This window comes from Phoxinus phoxinus (assembly GCF_949152265.1).
Source record: "Phoxinus phoxinus genome assembly, chromosome: 23".
Taxonomy (NCBI): Eukaryota; Metazoa; Chordata; class Actinopteri; order Cypriniformes; family Leuciscidae; genus Phoxinus; species Phoxinus phoxinus.
The window spans coordinates 18,970,075-18,988,917 of NC_136898.1; the positions used below are offsets into that span (position 1 = coordinate 18,970,075).

At 38.3% G+C, this 18,843-nt stretch overlaps 1 protein-coding gene across 2 annotated transcripts in view; it reads right to left on the bottom strand.

The window, feature by feature from the left end:
• The window catches only part of LOC306991193 (protein unc-13 homolog B-like), a 91,550-nt gene that overhangs the window by 60,613 nt on the left and 12,094 nt on the right, over positions 1-18,843 (bottom strand). For both annotated transcript variants that reach the window (XM_079598827.1, XM_079598826.1), the window contains exons 3-5: positions 10,514-10,613; positions 1,633-1,750; positions 1,353-1,476 (exon numbers count right to left, since the gene is read on the bottom strand). In XM_079598827.1, the coding sequence (XP_079454953.1) occupies positions 1,353-1,476; positions 1,633-1,750; positions 10,514-10,613 (342 nt within the window). The remainder of the gene's footprint in view (positions 1-1,352; positions 1,477-1,632; positions 1,751-10,513; positions 10,614-18,843) is intronic.

Sequence of the window (18,843 nt, forward strand, 5' to 3'; positions counted from 1 at the left end):
CTTATACCGTCTATGGTTCCAGCCGTTTGTAGTCCTTAAAAAGCAATTTCTTTAAAATAAAATATTTCCCTTTGCTTTGAACTTTGAGCGTTGTAACTTTGCAGATGTTGTTTATGCTCAAACAGCAACATTACACACTAACTAAAGTTAGAAAAGTGAAATCATAATCAACCACCCCTTTAAAATCCTGAAATGGCAAAGCTGAATTTTTAGCATCACTACTCCAGTCTTCAGTGTCACATGATCCTTCAGAAATCACTCTAATATGATGATTTGATGCTCAAAATACATAATCAATGTAGAAAACTTGGAAACTGTGATTTTTATGGAAACTGTGATGGTCATGCAGAATAAGGCATTATCAATAATATCCTAGTAAGCAATTCATGCTAATATGCAACTAGTTAAAGGTAGGGTAGGTCAGAATTGTCTAAAAAAAACTTTTATTCAAATTTGTTTAAACTGTCTTTATATACCAATGCATAATTAAAATGTAAGTACTCTGATAAAAAGAGTATAAAAATCGAGTGACTCTAGACCGTTTAATCTTCATTAAACACAGCTCATTAATTCCATTCACTCCCACCTAAAAACGGGTGCGCGACTGCGCGCACGTGGGCAGAGCCAGTAATAACGGCGGTAGTCATGGCGACGTCGAGTGACAGTCGCGCAAGCCAATCCTGTGATTCGTCCCGAATGGAAATAATGAGCTGTGTTTAGTGAAGATTAAACGGTCTAGAGTCACTCGATTTTTATACTCTTTTTATCAGAGTACTTACATTTTAATTATGCATTGATATATATAGAAAGTTAAATCAAATTTGGTAAAAAGTTTTTATATAAATCCTACCTACCCTACCTTTAATAGTGAGAATTCGACCCCGTAACTAAAGTGTTACCCAAAAAAATTGAAAACACATTTATAATGCTATGTATTGTGTTATATTACAGTAATAATTGTGTTATATTACAGTCAGTAAATTGCAAAAAAAATAAAATTAACGCAGCTGTGAGAGTGTTTCTAATACAAAGGCTGAAGAAGTGATGACAAGCTTTGACATCTTTCTCTCTTCTGACCAACTTAATCAATTGTTCTATATTATTTCCATCTTTTGGAAAGTCGTGGAAACCCGATCACTGATTTTTCATTTAGCTATTCGAGCAAATAGAAATACAAAAATGATATTCGCTGTCGTCTCCCATTCACAGCTATAGAAGTTTACCCAACTATGACGACTTTCGCTTCTGAGAACCCCGGAAATGTGAATAGGGTAGAAAGTCTGCATTAAATAACACATGATGAACTTTTTCTTAATTTTCTGAAGAAAATAATTTTAAAGAGTGAATCTCACCGAAGGGCAGTTCAAAGCGAGTGTCCAGCAGGATTCGATGCGGCGTTGGGTTTTTAGTCCCATATATCTCATCTGCCTTCATCAGAACTTCAGAGTCCAGAAATATCCACTCGCCAGGGCCCTCCTGTTCAGAGGAAAGGTTATTCATCACGTTAAACCGCATAAGTTGAATTGAATTGAAGAGCAAGTTCACTGAAACTACAACTAAAAACATCCCATAAGAAATGTATTTTAACATGGAATGATGGAAGATTGTGTGAGCTGTGAAGGACTTCCTCACCTCCTCTGAATGGCAGATGCTTTTGAGCGGGATCCAGGCTGTTCCTAACATGGTGTCCCAGATGAGACCTTTGTTCCACACCTCTACGATGAGGCCCAGGTCCAGCCGGCTGATCTCACTGAAGGCCACAAACAGAACAGAAAGACACTTCAATAGTGAAAAATTAACGTTCAAATGAAGTGTAACTGTTGGTTATGTTGAACTTTTCATAATTTTCAGCACCTTATGGGGTCCGTAAGATTTTTATTATTATTTTGTTTCATAGAAATTAATACATTTATTCAGCAAGGATGCATTCAGTTACAAATGCATAAATGTAAATTAACGATAAGTGATAGTAAAAACATTTATAATGTTACTATTATATCTCTATTTCAAATAAATGCTGTTTTGAACTTTCTATTCATCAGAGCCCTAAAAAAAATGTATCAAGGTTTCCACAAAAAACAGTTTTCAACATGTTTCATGTGTTTTAAACATCATATTATTAGATTGCTTTCTGAGGGATCGTGTGACACTGAAGACTGGAGTAATGATGCTGAAAATTAAGCTTTGAAATATATTCAAATAAAATAAAAAAACAGGAATTTAAAATTGAAATAATATTTCGCAGTATTCATTTTCTACTGCATTCCATCAAATAAACGCAGGCTTGGATAAGAGTCATCTTTCAAAAACATTTAACTTTTTAAACGGTAGTATATATGTGAAGACAAACGGAGCAATGTGTTAATAAATGACCTTCCATAAACTTGCACCAGCACTCCAGTGTATCGAGTGCCTGATCTCCATATTTTTACAGTGTGTGGGGCACTTCACAACACCAACAAGTGGAAAAGGACAAAAGCAGCCGAAGCAGATCTAATTAGCTTCATCTTCATCGTCTTTAATAAGATCCCAGGTGTCGTGTAAGATTTTCCAAACAAAAAGATTAAGAGATTCATGCAGTAAAAAACCTGCTCAAATGTTGCTTCCACAAGCCTAATACCAGCTACAGCGATTTCAGCAATCCTATAAGATCATTACAGATCACACTGTAGGACACGGATCTAATAAACTTTGGTATGTAGACTGTACTATTGAATCGTAGGCTACGATGCAAGTTAGTATAGAAGAATAAAACGTCATCAGCATGCGCTAGTGGTAAACAAATAGAGCAAGATGAATCGCACTTTGGCAATTGTGGTTTTTATGTGCGCTGAAAAAAAGAGGAGGAAGCGAAAGAGGAGAATATAGACGCGGTCATGGCCTGTGAAAAGAGGCAAACTTGACATGCCGAATTTGTGAATGGAGCTTTACGTTTTAGCGCCATGTCGCGTTGATGAAAAAAAAAAAAAGTAAACTATGAAGAGTGTGTTTGAGAAGTTTACAGAAACACTTACTGCAAATGATTGCGTTAATTGACATTTAACGCATAGTTTATATACATCACATGTGTTTTTTTGCTCAGGGCTCATGAATTTGTTCAAATTACTATACAAAGTAATTTTGCATAATCGCATACAGTGTAAAAACATAAATAATGCTTGCACCGGTAGAACAGCGGCTTCGCACCATCTGCCAACAGGCTGCAAGGCTTTCTACCAATGAATGACACAAACACGGCTTTTATCTGCCGCTCTGCTTGTTATAAATAGAGAAGACCAAAGCACACATGCGCGCCGCAACTAAAGAGGAACATTTGGAAATCCATTCATTATTCATTTAGGCTTTCAATTGTCTCCTAAGTGAGGTGAGGATGAAATGGCTCTAGACCCCCAGAGAACACCTTTGTTTGCTTATCTGCAATTTCTCTTTTTTTGGCACTTGTTCATTTTCCAGAACATGCCAAGCGACGATGGGCTGAGTAATTACTAATTGATGGGTTGCTATAGAGACCGCTAGAGCTTGCTGACGCCACACACCGCACGCACGCTAAAAATGCACTCCCGGAGAGACGTCACGTCTAAAAACTAACCCGAAGGGTCATACGGAGGTTCACACAGAACAGATGAACTCGTGACACGTCTGAATGATAGAATAACTTTGCCCTTTGATTAAACAAACAAGCGAGGAGCTATATAAACAGCTGTAATCCTATCGGTGATGCGCTTATATCATCATAATTATTTAAGCTAGTCAAACAGGCTAAGAGTGAGCAAACAGACAAAAGTGTGCAGGTTTCTTAAGCTTCACCTCAATGGGCATGAATTGGTTGGAAGGAAATGTATGCAACACATCATTAGTTTTGAATACTGCTCAGCTAGGAGCTTAACAAATCTTAAGTAAATGTCCACTGAAACTATTAATATTGCTGATTTGATTTAGGGGGTTATTCAAATCTGCATGTCATTCCTGTGTCAGTGTGTGTGTGTGTGTGTGTGTGTGTGTGTGTGTGTGTGTGTGTGTGTGTGTGTGTGTGTGTGTGTGTGTGTGTGTGTGTGTGTGTGTGTGTGTGTGTGTGTGTGTGTGTGTGTGTGTGTGTGTGTGTGTGTGTGTGTGTGTGTACTCTCAGTGCTTGGTTGTGTCAGGAAGGGCATCCAGCATAAAACCTGGATGGATTCAAATCTCAAGTGTAACACATCCCTCATCATGTGCGATAAACCATACTTTAGATCCTACGGCTTTTTGAGGAACCGGAAATCGAGGGTAAAGCGGATTTGACGTCATTGACATCACTGGTTAAAATTGATGATTTCTCTGGATTTAAACATTGTTGGAAACATATGAGGTAAGTACACAAGTCAACAAAATATATAACATTGATCTAGTGGTTTTTGGATATTTTAATTGGATATGATAAATTTTGTGCATTTAAATACTACAGAGGCTAAAAATATTTCAGTTAGCATACTTACACCGTAGCCAGTGCTTAATTTGTAAAGTGGGAGGTCCCGGAGCGCAGAGGGGGGGTGGATCCGGCGACTCAAAACGGGGGTTGGAGGAAACGGAACAAAAAAATTAAATAAAAATTACACTGCCTACGTAGCTTCTCTCCAGGGACAGCATATGTGCTGAGTGGGTGCTGCTCATTGACGGGGAGCTGCGCGAAACTTGGTCACTAAATATTTAATATTCAGTTATGTTAATGATCACAATTAAAGTTTTAATTTTATTAAATTGAACAAGCGCAACATTCAGCATTCAATCAAATAGATCTATTCTAAAAGATGTAGGCTATTATTATTAATAATGTTATTTCAACACAATATCTCGTTATTTCGAAATAATATGTGTGCGTAATCCGGTGACACGTGTATTGATTTTTATTAATAAACAAGTGTTTTCTCTAAAAGTGTCGACTCGGCTGCAAAGATGAAGTTGACGATCGCCATCTCCGTGTGAACGCGCTTATAGAGAGAAATGCACATAAACAAGCCTAAGGCCGTGTGTCCACCAAAGCGTTTTTTCACGCGGCTGGCTTTATTTTTCTATTGTTGTCAATGGGAACGCTGCGTTTTTAGAACGCCATGAGCGTAACGAGGCGCTGAGCGAGTATTTAACGCTCAAGCGCTGAGCGCTCGGCGTTTTTTACAGGTCGCCGAGAGTTGAAGAATGTTCAACTTTGGGTAAAACGCAGCGCTTATCACTTTCACTTTTTAGCCAACCGTCCAATCACTGTGGAGGAGGGGTGGGACTAATACCACACGGACCAACGGATATTCTGTATCATAGCAACGATGCGTCTCAACTGAAAAAAAACTGCGCTGCCAAAACGCTCTCAAGCGCCCGCAGCTAGGCGTTTCCAGCAGAGAGCCTAGCGTTTTCAACTGGCTAAAAACGCTTTGGTGGACACACGGCCTAATAATGGATTATCAGAGAGTAGCCTTTTTCTTTTTTCGTTTTGAATTATTTCGTTTAGAGACATTTCAAGCTTTGTGTATTTGATGTATTTGTCATGTCTGTGTGAGGCATACACTGAGTTTCGTTAAGTTAGGATGCGCTCTAGTTCACGTGCAATAGCGCGCGGGCGCCTCCGTTATATTTGTTTCGTCGGCCTATTGATTAAATACAGGCAATTGGTTGATGAAAAATTGATTAAAATTAAGATATAATTTATACAAAACGAAATTCACTTTAAAGAAAGGCTTTCTATAACAACTTCAACTTCAACGGTCAAAATCATGTCTGACCCGCTCCATGTCTCATATTGCGCATCGTATCTTACTCGTCGTGCTGTTCACTTATCATAAATCAACATAAAAAAAATAAATAAATAAAAACATTATAATATTTGAACAAATATGAAACGCGCTTTTTTTAATGGCTACAACAGTATAGTAGGCCTACATATCCTACTCTCTATTTGTACAAATTTCTTCACATTAATTTAATTCTGAATTTTGCACACACAAGTTGAAAGGCATTTGTTCAAAAAAAAAAAAATCACGGATAATTGTGCGTGCATTTATTAGCCTAATCATTATGATACTAAAATCCTAACAAATAGGCTATGTACAAAAAATCAGATGAGCCCATAATATGAACGGTTAAGCATTTTCCTCCCATAGAAAACCATTAGGCTATACGAACGCTTAATGTGGCTTAATGCAGACTAGAATGTCCCCTTATTATGTCGAAATAACGAGATATCGACACTAGGCTACTGTGTCCACCGTGTCTCCTTTTTGATCAGCGGAAACGATTTTTGCTTTTTTGGGATCTGACTGTCCAGCGTATTTGAAAAAGTTAAGCAAACTTTCCTGTCTTTTTGAGTCCCGTGAGTGAAACGATCGAGGCTAACAGCAATCTCAACTCGTACAACAAGCGCGCAAGTCATGTGTCACAAACATTGAACACTACACAAACAGTCATTTTTTTTTTCATCTAGGCAATTAATTTTAGTGACACAGGAGGTGCCAGATCCAATAAAAAAGGTTCCGGATCCAATGTCGGAGGTGACGGAACATGTTCCGGCGTGTTCCGGCTCAAATTAAGCCCTGACCGTAGCCTACTAGCTTAGCATAGTTGTAATTTGTGAAGAAAATGCTTGTTTGGGTAGCACAATATATCAAGAAAATGTGCTATAAGTTATAGTAAATGCATCAACAAAAGATTATAGTTAACGAGACAAAGAATTCATCTTTTTAAAAACATTCTTACTTTAAATGATCAAATGTAACAGGAAAGACGTTAATAATGTTGCATAAGATTCTATTTCAAATAAATTGTCCTTTTAAACTTTCTATTCATCAAATAGTTATGAAAAAATATTTTAAGCAGCACAACAGTTTTCAGCATTGATAATATTAAGAAATGTTTCTTGATCATCAAATTGATTCACTGATAAATGACTCTTTCTTAGTGAAACTTTAAGAATGCATGACATCAGGCAAGAATGTAGCACATATATATAATCAGAAATCAATATAATAATCAGTCTCTGCTCATCGTCCGCCGGCCTGTGTTTGTCCCAGAGGGCTCAAACATTACTGGATGCTGCTTTTAAACGCTCCTCCGAGAACATAAACACACAAAGCTTGGCTAGATTTAAGGGCTCCGTTCAATTACCAGGACATCTGGCTTTCTGAAATTCCATTAAGACAAGAAAGCATGAAGTCATCAATGGGGACGCAAGGGTCCATCACTGTCCCTGTGGACAAGCCTGTTGCATAAATTAATTAGGCCTGGGACAAAATTGCTCCACAGGTTACAACAGGGGTGCAAACACATGTATGGTCAAAAAAGAGAGAGGTAATCGAAGCCCTCGTCCCGCGGCAAATATCCGGTATTACTGCTATTTCATGAAAACAATTTCACCTGATGATTTGAATAGCTCTTTTTGTAAATAATTAATAATTCTAGGATAATTGGGGTAATTGTGTAGGGTAGGACTAGTGCATCTGCATAGAAACTAATAAACAAAATACAAATATGAATACAATAAAACACAAATACACGAGAAATAAAGCAGTGTTTTATGTTTTTCAGGTAAATTAACTGTATTAAGTATTAATACAGTTTATCTTTTGACAAAACGTGATTTTTCTCTTTCTCTTTTGTTGTTTGATTAACTTTGGTGACACAAACAGCTGCAGGTATATTGGGTGCTGTCCCTTTAATTCGAATGCACGCATACTGGTAATGACACGCATCCGTTTTGACTGCGTTTACGGAGAAACTCGTTGAGACGGACACTGGCTTATTTTTTCGTGCACATGTCTGTTCAAACACAAATAGATAAAATAGAAAAGGGAATTCGGTTCACGAACTTCACGTGCTGTCTGCGACTGCGTGGCTGTGCGCCGACAGACCATCTACATTTGGATGTGAAACATAATAGCCTATATAGACTATAGCCTGATACAGCAAAGACAACGTCGGCAGTATTGACGGCAAAATAGGCTACAGAATATTTCGTTCTGTAGGCCTGACGGGCAATATTTGAAAATCGATAATTAGGCCTATTTTTTTAATTACAATTATATATGCATTTGTCAAAACCGAGAGACATTCAAGCATCAAAATGTAATTTATTAATATGTATTTGCGCCTTCTATTTTGTCTGAAAACTTCCAACACTCTTGCGTGTCGCGTGAAAAATAGGCATCGGTTGCGGTTCTATTTCTAGCACGCGGTTTCGGCACGGCTCGAGAAGTGTGTGTGTCACACTCACACAGGCAGGGCCGGCGCTCCGTACACGCACTGCGCGTAGCAGGCATTGTGTAGTCTAACCAGTTAACATGAGAGCCGACATAAAAACGGACACTCCACGCCACGCAGAGAGAAATGTGATGCAGTCAGTGGCAGATCCAGAGAGTGAGACAGAAACACTAGTGGTTCACGCTTGCGCACAAACTGCTGGTTTGGCGCGCAGTGTTCTGATTCGCTTATTTCCTATTTACTTGTTGGTGGACGCAATCCAGAATTACTGTCGGTTAAATTATAATCAGACCCTCTCAACCCCCCCCCCCCCCCCCCCCTCCTTAAAAAAAAAAACTCTTCGGATCTGCACGATTCACACAAGTCACCCAAACTGACGTGAAAAAAGCGGGAGGCGCCGAAAAGCGCGCTGTTTGCACCCATACAAGGCAAATTTTCAGTATTTAATTCACAATGATGTGAAGTGGTTACAAATTCAGAACGGCCTTTGGATGTCATAGCATTTCACCCGGGAGGACTGAAGAATTCATCCATGTTAGGAACTTCATGCATGTTTCTCAAAGACCTGATGGTCATTATTATGATCAGCAGTGATCATTCCATCACTTGATGATATGGAGCTTTTCCTGTGTTTTCACAAGCTTGAGAATTGAATCACAACAGTCAGATTCTACAAGCAAAAATCCCTTTCAAGATTTCCATGGAGAAACTGATTTGCTAAATCAAATACTGTTTTCTGTAGAAACTTTAATCAGTGTGTTTTCTAAAAAAGTTGAATTGACAAATTCCAGGTGAATAACTACACTCACAACAGACCATTCAAATAAGTTGTTGCTACCATACTATTTTATGTTATATATTTTTAAAATTCAGTCTCAGTTTTAAAAAAACATTATCGGATTAATCGGTTATCGGCCAGCATGGGCCAACCTAGTTATCATTATCGGTCAAATACACTATCGGTCAACCTCTTATTTATTTGTTTGTTTATTTCTAAAACAACTTACTGTATATATATAAAACTATTGATTATAGGTCACTGAAAATAAATTAATCAATTAATAAACTGTTTATTTATTTTCAATGATCTATAGTAAGTAGTTTTATATTGTATGTAGTTAATTGAATGCCATAATTTATGGGATGAGTGATTCATTCATAGTCATAAATCAGGAAGAAAATATTTTTAAGAAGTAAACAAAAGAAATGTGTCAACTAGATTGAGTTCCACTGATTTAGAGTGATAAATATACTAACACATAGGTGTAATGTTACACGGACAAAAATAATGTTTAAATAGTCCAAGCAAATGCAAGACTACGTGCAGAAAAGCACTACATGTGTGAAACTACAGTCCACATAAGCCGAGCAACTATAGACAACCACATCCCGGTGACAATGCAAACAAAGACACGCATCCAGGGCGGGAATCTAAATAAACAGATAGAAATCTCTGAGACAGAAACAAATGAGCGACAAGGAACACGGAGTCAGTTTCATTTCCTGGAGCGAGCCACCTGTCCTTGGCACACAGAGAAAAAAGTTCTCAGAGTAAGAGCCATAAAGCCAAGATCAATAGTTGCCATCTAAACTACATTCTTTTAACTTTGTTTTGTTTCTATGCTACTCTTTTAGTGAAATACATTTATATTAAATATCGAAACCACCTAAAACCAAGGCCACATGTACACTGTCATACAATTTTCACTGATACTTGGTAGAGGTCGGATTTTGATGCATCCAAGTAAACAACAAAAATACATAAGAGATTAGTCGTTGTTTTGCATGCATGCAATTTAGGTCACTTTCCAATGTGGTTCTAAATCTGCAACATATCTGATATCTAGTCATCCTACATTTGTATCTGCATCTTATACGCCCCATTTCTGTCATTGTTACAGAACAAATAGGTAAGGGAATCACTGGGAGGTTCTAACATGTGAATCATGAAAGTATTTTAACACAGAAAATGACACATTTCACCTTTAAGGAACCGACCGGGTCTAGATGTGGAACGTGACACACTGACAGCCTGATAATCGGGGTTGTTTTCTTGGCGGCTGAGAGAAGCTCATTAGTTTGCCAACAAAAGCTTTAAAAGCAGAGTGTGTGTGTGGGTGCCAGGTTAGATATCGCTCACTGCTGCTGCTGCGACAGATGAATGAGTAGTGAAAAGAAATCCAGACCCTCTACATGGGACATTTCCCTAGCACATAGTCATTTATCAGTACATTAGCAATAACAGACTGCTGTCTGGTAAGTGCGTTACAGCGGCAGGTTGTGACAAAAAAAAACTTACAACATGAAGTCCTGCTCCCAGCACGGCTGGTCTCCCCGCACAGTGATGGTGGTACTCTTCACATTTTGCACTTTCAGCGTCACATAGGCGTTGAATTTATCTAGAAATAAAGCAGAAAATGCATGTTTATAAACAGTTTTTATGGAAATAACTAGTAGTGTTTGCAAAGTAATTGAATTTAATTGGAACCATTAAGACCACAGTGAAATCTAAAGGCTGTGACACACCAAGTCGACGTCAAAGAACCAGCGCCTCTCTGCGACTGTGTCAGGGACAAAAAGCTGCGCTTGAACACACCGCAAAGACGAAAGCTGACTGCCAACTAGCAGGTGTTCCCTGAATATAACAGTCTATATCAGCAGGTATCATGTTCATCATTCAAAATGAGAAACTTCAAGGCCTGCTGAGGTACAAAGTGTAAACAAAGCAGTGCTTGCTTTCCAATTTGAATATCAATCATGATGATTACTTTCATTACAGCTCATGCTGTTATAAAAATATTTGCGTATTGGAAATCTCCGGAACGATGATGTAAAATTAGAACAGCCGTCGGTTTTCGTTTTTTCTTTTCCTCGCTTTTATCATGTGCTTTTTAAGCGACTTGTTCGCTAAACTAAACAGCCAATCAGAGCGATCTCTCTCCCCCATAGTCCAGGCAGCGATTCAACATTCTGAATCAGGCCGAAGTGGGAAACACGCCGCAAAAACTAGCCCAACAGATGGCCCTAAATTTAAGTTATGAGGCTTATGTTTATGAGCTATGGGGACATCTATATGTTAGTGTACTGCTAAACATTGACAAATTAACTATTAGCAGATATATGAATACAAAACTTAAAGGTAAAAATAAAAATTCTCTTCAGGTAAAATGAACCAATTAAAAAATATTATGAGTCATCCTGCACTTAAGGGCGTGTCCATTTTTTGTCCAACCACATGCTCTCGAGAATGAGAATGTCCCTCCCCCTAATTTAAGCTGCCACCGGGGGGGGGGGATAAAAAAAATGTGGCTACGATTGATCAAAAATTAGGGAACTACTTCGTACAAGAATGAAGGAGCGAATTAGTATGTGGCCATGATACACACACAAACACACATTTGTTTTGCTATACTTGTGAGGACAATCCATAGGCGTAATGGTTTTTATACTGTACAAACTATATATTCTATCCCCTTACACTGCCCCATCCCTAAACATCACAGGAAACATTCAGCGTTTTTACATTTTTAATAAAACATTGTTTTTGGTTTTTTAAGCTATTTGACTTACAAGGACTCATGAAATGTCCTCATAAACCACATTTAAGTTGAAATACCAGTGTAATACGCATGTCATTATACAAATTTGTGTCCTCATAAATCACATAAGCAAGCACAAGCACACACACACACCTTGTTTTGCATGCTTCTAAAGTAACAGTAGTATGTGCGTATGCTGGTTGGTCAAGTTTGCCTGGGAATCCCAGAGCACATGTGTTAGGACTGTGACTAAATAAAGCCCGAGCAATAATGCTGTAGTGCTGAGTGAGAGTAAAGATTAGTGTGATTCCCCTCCCCCAACACCAATGAGAGACAGACAGAGCCCTGACCTCCATAATCTCACATCAGATCCTCAACAGAGTTGAAAAAGCATCACTTTAGCATCATTTCTTTGGGAATTTTTGCCTCGCATAGAATAATGTGCCACAAAGCGAGAATTTTATTAATTAGCTACGGCAAGCATCATTACAGCCATTGCTCATACTAAAGCCTTCGGATACAGTCAAGACGGTCTGCAGGGGTCTTTAGTGTGATATCATTTCCTGTTTTATGTGTTTTTCTGCATTCTTCTGAATGTTGGTTGCACCACATGACTTTGATTTGACGTGGAAAAAATTCCATTATTATCATCATTATAAAATAACTAAAAATTCAGAAATTAAAATAATCATAGAAGAGTTATAATCAAGTTACTGTATATGAATAGCATATTTAATGTATTCCAAAAAATGTGTGACGTAATTGACTCAAGCAAAGCATGCATATACGGAATATTTTCAAGTCAAATTCATAAGGACGGTCCTTTATACGCATGCAAACAAACATGCACGCAAACACACATATACACACGTACGCACTACTGTCGCAAGAAGGATTACTGAGACAGTGACATAACACACACTTCATTTCCTGTTTGCCAGCGATGGGGGCCGGCCAACACGTGCCCGATGATGCACTGTGCCAGCGTGCCGCCCACTGCTCTCCTCCCACCCGAACAGACATCTAAACATTCAGGGAGCGGACACAATATTATTGTGACGCATTACATGCCACCTGCTATATCTGTGCCAAGTTTGTCTGGAAAAGTGTGACATAATTGTCTTATTGACCATTGTTGTTAACAGTAAAGTTCATAACATTTTAGTCTAAGAAAACTTCTCAAATTGAATCACAAAATCTGCATGATGCCCATTTACTTTTTTATTAGGATTGTACAAAATAATTAATTTAAAATGAATGACTACCATGTTTAAAATAAGAAAAATAATAATAAATAATACACAATAATAATAATAATAAATGTTATTATTATTATATTTTATTGTCTTATATTTTTTTTGTATTTAATTGATTTAAATCACACTACATTTTCATGTCAGTTGAAAGAACTAATGATGTGGTGTATCCATTACTTTATTAAAGCACAGCTTGATATCCTTATGTCAATAGGGCGAGCTCATGAGAAGAGTGGAAGGGACGTCGGCTGTTAAAACAGATTTGATAAACTTTGGTGCTTCACGGTGTTTGTTTCCTTGTTTCAACAGGTTTCCACAGAGACAAAGAGAAACAGGCCTCTCCACAACAACAAAATGTAACACAAACCATTAGACAGGGGACATTTACTTTCTTGATGTTCCTTGTCTATTATGTAACTCAGTAGTGCATTCAGTTCTTCCAAACTAAAATTTCCCTATTATACTTTTTTAGGTATTAGCTTTCATGTAGTGTGTAATATAGCTGCTTGTGAAAGTAAAAGGTCTGCAAAGTTTGAAAGATTAAAGTGTAGAGAAAGAAAGAAGAACCGATTCTGAACCGCCTGAAACCAGTCGACAGTAATTCCAGTCTTACGTCCTGCTTAAACCTACAGTATATAGGTTTGTAAAGAATTTGCATAATAAAAGCCTCTGGTCTTTATTTGCTGCCTGCAAGCAACATCTATGTTGACCCTCAAACTCGTAGTTGTACCTGAGGCCTTGAAGAAGGTTTGTGTTGATGACATGTCGAGGAGACGATTTTTTTTACCCTGCGAAAGCAAATCCACTTTGCATGCACTTCCAAAGGATGATGACTCGGGCTACAACTGATACGGTAAAACTGATGCCATCGTTAGCTGAAAGTCAGATATGGTAACGGGCGTTAAGTTTCCGACACACGCTGTAAGCGTAAGACCAATCACAACAGACTGCACTGTAAAAAAAATGTGGCTGCGATTAGTTATAACAACTTAAAATTTGTTGAGATAACTTAAATATCCAACTTAACTAAAGTTAACTAAACTTAATATTTTAAGTCAAGCATGAACACTTACTTTTCAAAGTTGAAACAATGTTGGATTTTAAGTTGTGATAAATAATCGCAGCAATTTTTTTTTTCAGTGTGGGTCATCTAACCAATCATATTAGAGCAGACCAAATCACAACAGATTGGGCCTTCTAACCAATCAGAGCAGAGTACACCAATCACAACAGACTGGGCCATCTAACCAATCAGAGCAGAGTAGACCAAATCACAACAGACTAGGCAGAGTACACCAATCACAACAGACTAGGCAGAGTACACCAATCACAACAGACTGGGCCATCTAACCAATCAGAGCAGAGTAGACCAAATCACAACAGACTGGGCCATCTAACCAATCAGAGCAGAGTAGACCAAATCACAACAGACTAGGCAGAGTACACCAATCACAACAGACTGGGCCATCTAACCAATCAGAGCAGAGTACACCTATCACAACAGACTGGGCCATATAACCAATCAGAGCAGAGTACACCTATAACAACAGACTGGGCCATCTAACCAATCAGAGCAGAGTACACCTATCACAACAGACTGGGCCATCTAACCAATCAGAGCAGAATACACCAATCACAACAGACTGGGCCATCTAACCAATCAGAGCAGAGTACACCTATCACAACAGACTAGGCAGAGTACACCAATCACAACAGACTGGGCCATCTAACCAATCAGAGCAGAGTACACCAATCACAACAGACTGGGCCATCTAACCAATCAGAGCAGACCAGACCAAATCACAACAGACTGGGCAGAGGAAGCTCTCGAAAAGTAGGGGTTTAGAGTGCAATTGAGAAAATGTAAATTAAGCAAAGTTTAGAGCAATGATTGATTGACAGATGAGGTGAGCTGTTACCCAGGACACATCAGTTCCAGGGCACATTAGCATTAACACTAAAACAGTTCACAAAAAGATGCATGCTGGGTTTCAATAAAAAAAAAAAGAATAAAAAAAAAAGATACATTGTTCAAACTCAATTATTTAAGGCCTTTTGGTAGGACATTATTTTAGGGTCACTATATTTAGCAAAACAACACAAACGAAATGAGTAAAATTAAAATGTAAAAGATTGTTCTGATCATGATGATGCTTTTAATTAAAAAAGCAGTGAACTGCCAATGAACTCAATTCTAAGCTTTGGCTCCAACCAGGTGGACACTGGGGTTGACAGGAACTAATCAATGAGCATCTCAAGAGACAAAACTATGACATTATTCATCACACCTGGGCGGATTAGCAGAGAGCTGCTTTTCATTCAGATGCCCATTACGGATTCAGCACTTCTCCTGATTATCCATTATGTCAGGTAGCGTAGGAGAGAGCGAGGTGGGGAAAAGCTACAGATGAAGCGCATATCAAGTAAGTAAAACTGTAAACTTACATCATATTAGTCTCACATAGCCAGACTTTTGATGATTAGGATAAAGTCCAGATTTAAGTTTATTCTGAAACACCCACTTCTGGTCTGTCTGACTGACATGGAAAGCAACCAAACAGAGTTTGTTTTGGTTTTATGTGGCTTTTAGCATCTAAATTATCTGAAATACCTGATATTACAATAAATAATGGTTGGGAAACAATACAGAAAGAAATATCTCACATCAGTGATGTCTTTAACCAGATGGACAGAAAACACAAATTAGCAGGAAAGGGTCTAGACTTCTAGAATTTCTGTACATCCAAAAGTGACATGGATATCTAGTTTATTTGCTACTATGTGAACAAACAAAAAATCCTACTACTTTCATCAAAGTTTTAACTACATGTCTGAAGTTTCATGGGAACATGATGGTTTTATTGTTTCTTCATGACTGCACCACGTCATCATTCATTATTGACTCTAGTTGAGTTTTCCAATAAATTAGTTAAAGGTAGCGTACAATCGAGAGCTGACATTTCCGTTTCACAATCCTGATGAATCTTGTATGAGGTTTGGGATGGATTTGCAGGTTGTATGCAGGTTCACATGAGGGATTCTTGTATGCGTGCAGTTTTGCTACGTCAACAAAGAGTTTCTGCTGAACAGTGGTGGACTTAGGAAAAATACTTAAGTTATGGTTTATGTAATGAGGAAATTAAAAAATGTTTCGCAGATAGGCATACGATTCAACTGATGGTGTCATTATTAATGCCTCCATCATATATGACTTAATGTACTGGATTTATTTATTCGATCAAAAATAAAGTAAATATATAATATACAAGTATACTATTTTTTTAAAGTTAAGGTACTGAAATATACAGTTTTCCTCAATTACTGTATCTGTAGAAAAAAAGAGATTATTTTCCTCATAACAAGAATGTTACTGTTTTTTGTCTTCACTAAATCACATACATTTTTATGAAGCGTGAAAAATAATAATATATAATAATTATTTCCTTCCTTGTTTCCTTAATATACATTCCTGGCCTTACTGGGCACTGTTCATTTTTGTGTGCTATTCCTTCCCTCCTTCCTTTTTGGGCTGGTGTAATACACGTTTTACTTTTCAAATCTGGTACAATTGTTTGAAAAACAAAAAAAATTTACTGAAAGTTGTATGCAATATCTATATAAAAAAAGCACAAAACCTGACCCAAATATTCTTGCAACACAGTCCAGCAATTTCTGTCTAATATAGGTCACACATTCACACATTAGAATCAGGATAATCCTTGCTCTGGCCGAACAAACTTAGTGCTTTTAGAGAGGTAAAGTAAACACACTCCAGCGATGGAACACAAAAGAGCCACCTGTCAGAGACAGACAGAGGCCGACAGGCCTATCCTCAAGAGACTGTTTACTATCTGACACAATAGAGCCAGTGACACAGTATTGCAGTCTGACATGCGCCGCGCTGCATGTTTGTTTAAGTGATGGTGCAGAGTGATTGGGACATTCAGGATCGGGTGTGATCTGAGTTAAGAGCGTTCAAGAGTCTCAGAGGGAGTGAGCCCATCGGTTCAGATAAACCAGGCTTTTGTGATTTTATTATCCCACAGGGACAGGCTATTTGTGGAAATTGTTAGTGCAGAATTTAAAGGAATTGAGATGCAAACAATGAATATATATATATTTTATATATTTATATATATATTTTTTTAAATAATATATTTATTGTACTCCAAATGTATCTCATAATGGCTAAAAATCACCCCATTAATCATGTTTTTTTATGGAACACAAAAGATATTGAGAAATTACTGAAAAACCGTGTCTTATGTCATTTTGCGCTTGACATGACTGTGAAAGTTGCTGCAAAAAGGAGCCACAGAGAATTTTTCTCCACTTGTGTTATTTTATTTGGCATGCAAGAAGACTTTATCCGAACATACTGTTTGCCAAACAACATTATTTTTGTGTTGTTAGTAGATTACCTGCACTTAATTATATACGGCACTGCTTGTTTGCGACCCCGCGCTAATTTGCACTGCTCTTAGTCGATTGCTTTAGTCATAATGGAAATGAACTGCTGCGTCTGTGTTCTTTAATCTGTGCATTGTCAGTAGATAACAAGCAGAACTTTCCACTCCTATCTGCACTATAATGGGATTGCGGTCTCACAGTAATTTGCACTGTTTAGAAAATCTGGCCCCAAATCATTTCTTTTGTGTCCCATAATGTGCAGGTATCCAAAGGGTACTGGGGTACCTCAGGGATCGGTTTTTGGGCCCTTCCTATTCTCCATATACATATCATTGCTGGGACCCATTAACCAGGCACATGGTTTCTCCTACCATTGCTTGCTGATAACACACAGCTCTTCTTTTCATTTTAAGCAGATTTCAGTTTAACCCACGGTAGCTGCACTGATCTCAGACTGCATGGTGGACATCTCAGCAAAGACAGAGCTTCTCGTCTTCCCAGCCACTCTAACAGTACAGGACAATTTCACCATCCAACTAGGTCCATCAACAATAATCCCATCACGTTCGGCCAGGGTAATCTTTGATGACCAGCTGACCTTCAAAGTCCACATTGCAACAACAAAACCATTATGTAGGTTTGCACTGCACAACATTAGGAAGATCAGGCCCTTCCTAATTGAGCATGAAGCACAACTTCTCATCCAGGCCCTTGTCATTTCTAAGCTGGAATACTGCAATGCTCTTCTGGCTGGACTTCCAACATGTGCAATCAAACCACTACAAATGATCCAGAGCGCAGCAGCTAGACTGTTCTTCAACTAATCAAAGAGTATCCTTGTATCCAATATATCCTTTGCGGCTCGCATCAAGTTCAGTTAGTTCAAATGCAGTTACAAGGGCATGTAGACTCGTAAGAGAGAGTGGAGGTAGGAGGGCAGAGCCTGTGGCCGTCCTGTAGACAAATGTAGGACCAATGTAGGACCAATGACTTGTCTACAGGACGGCCACGGGCTCTGCCCTCCTACCTCCACTCTCTCTTACGAGTCTACATGCCCTCCAGGAGCCTGCGGTTGGTGAGTGAGCGGTGCCTCGTGGTGCCATCAAAGAGAGGCACAAAATCACGCTTTCGTTCTCTGTTCCTTGCTGGTGGAATGATCTTCCCAACACTATCTGGACAATTGAATCTCTGACAACATTCAAGAAACTCACACTTACAGTAACTGCATCCTGCAGAAAAAAAACTTCACTATTCCTTAGTCCTTCTCTGTTCTACCTTGTACTATTCTGAACAATGTTTGTATTGCTGGCACTTCTTGTGTTTATTTATTTCCTCTTAAGATTAATCGCATGCATTCCTCATTCGTAAATCGCGTTGGATAAAAGCGTACCTGCTAAATGAATAAATGTAAATGGAACAATATG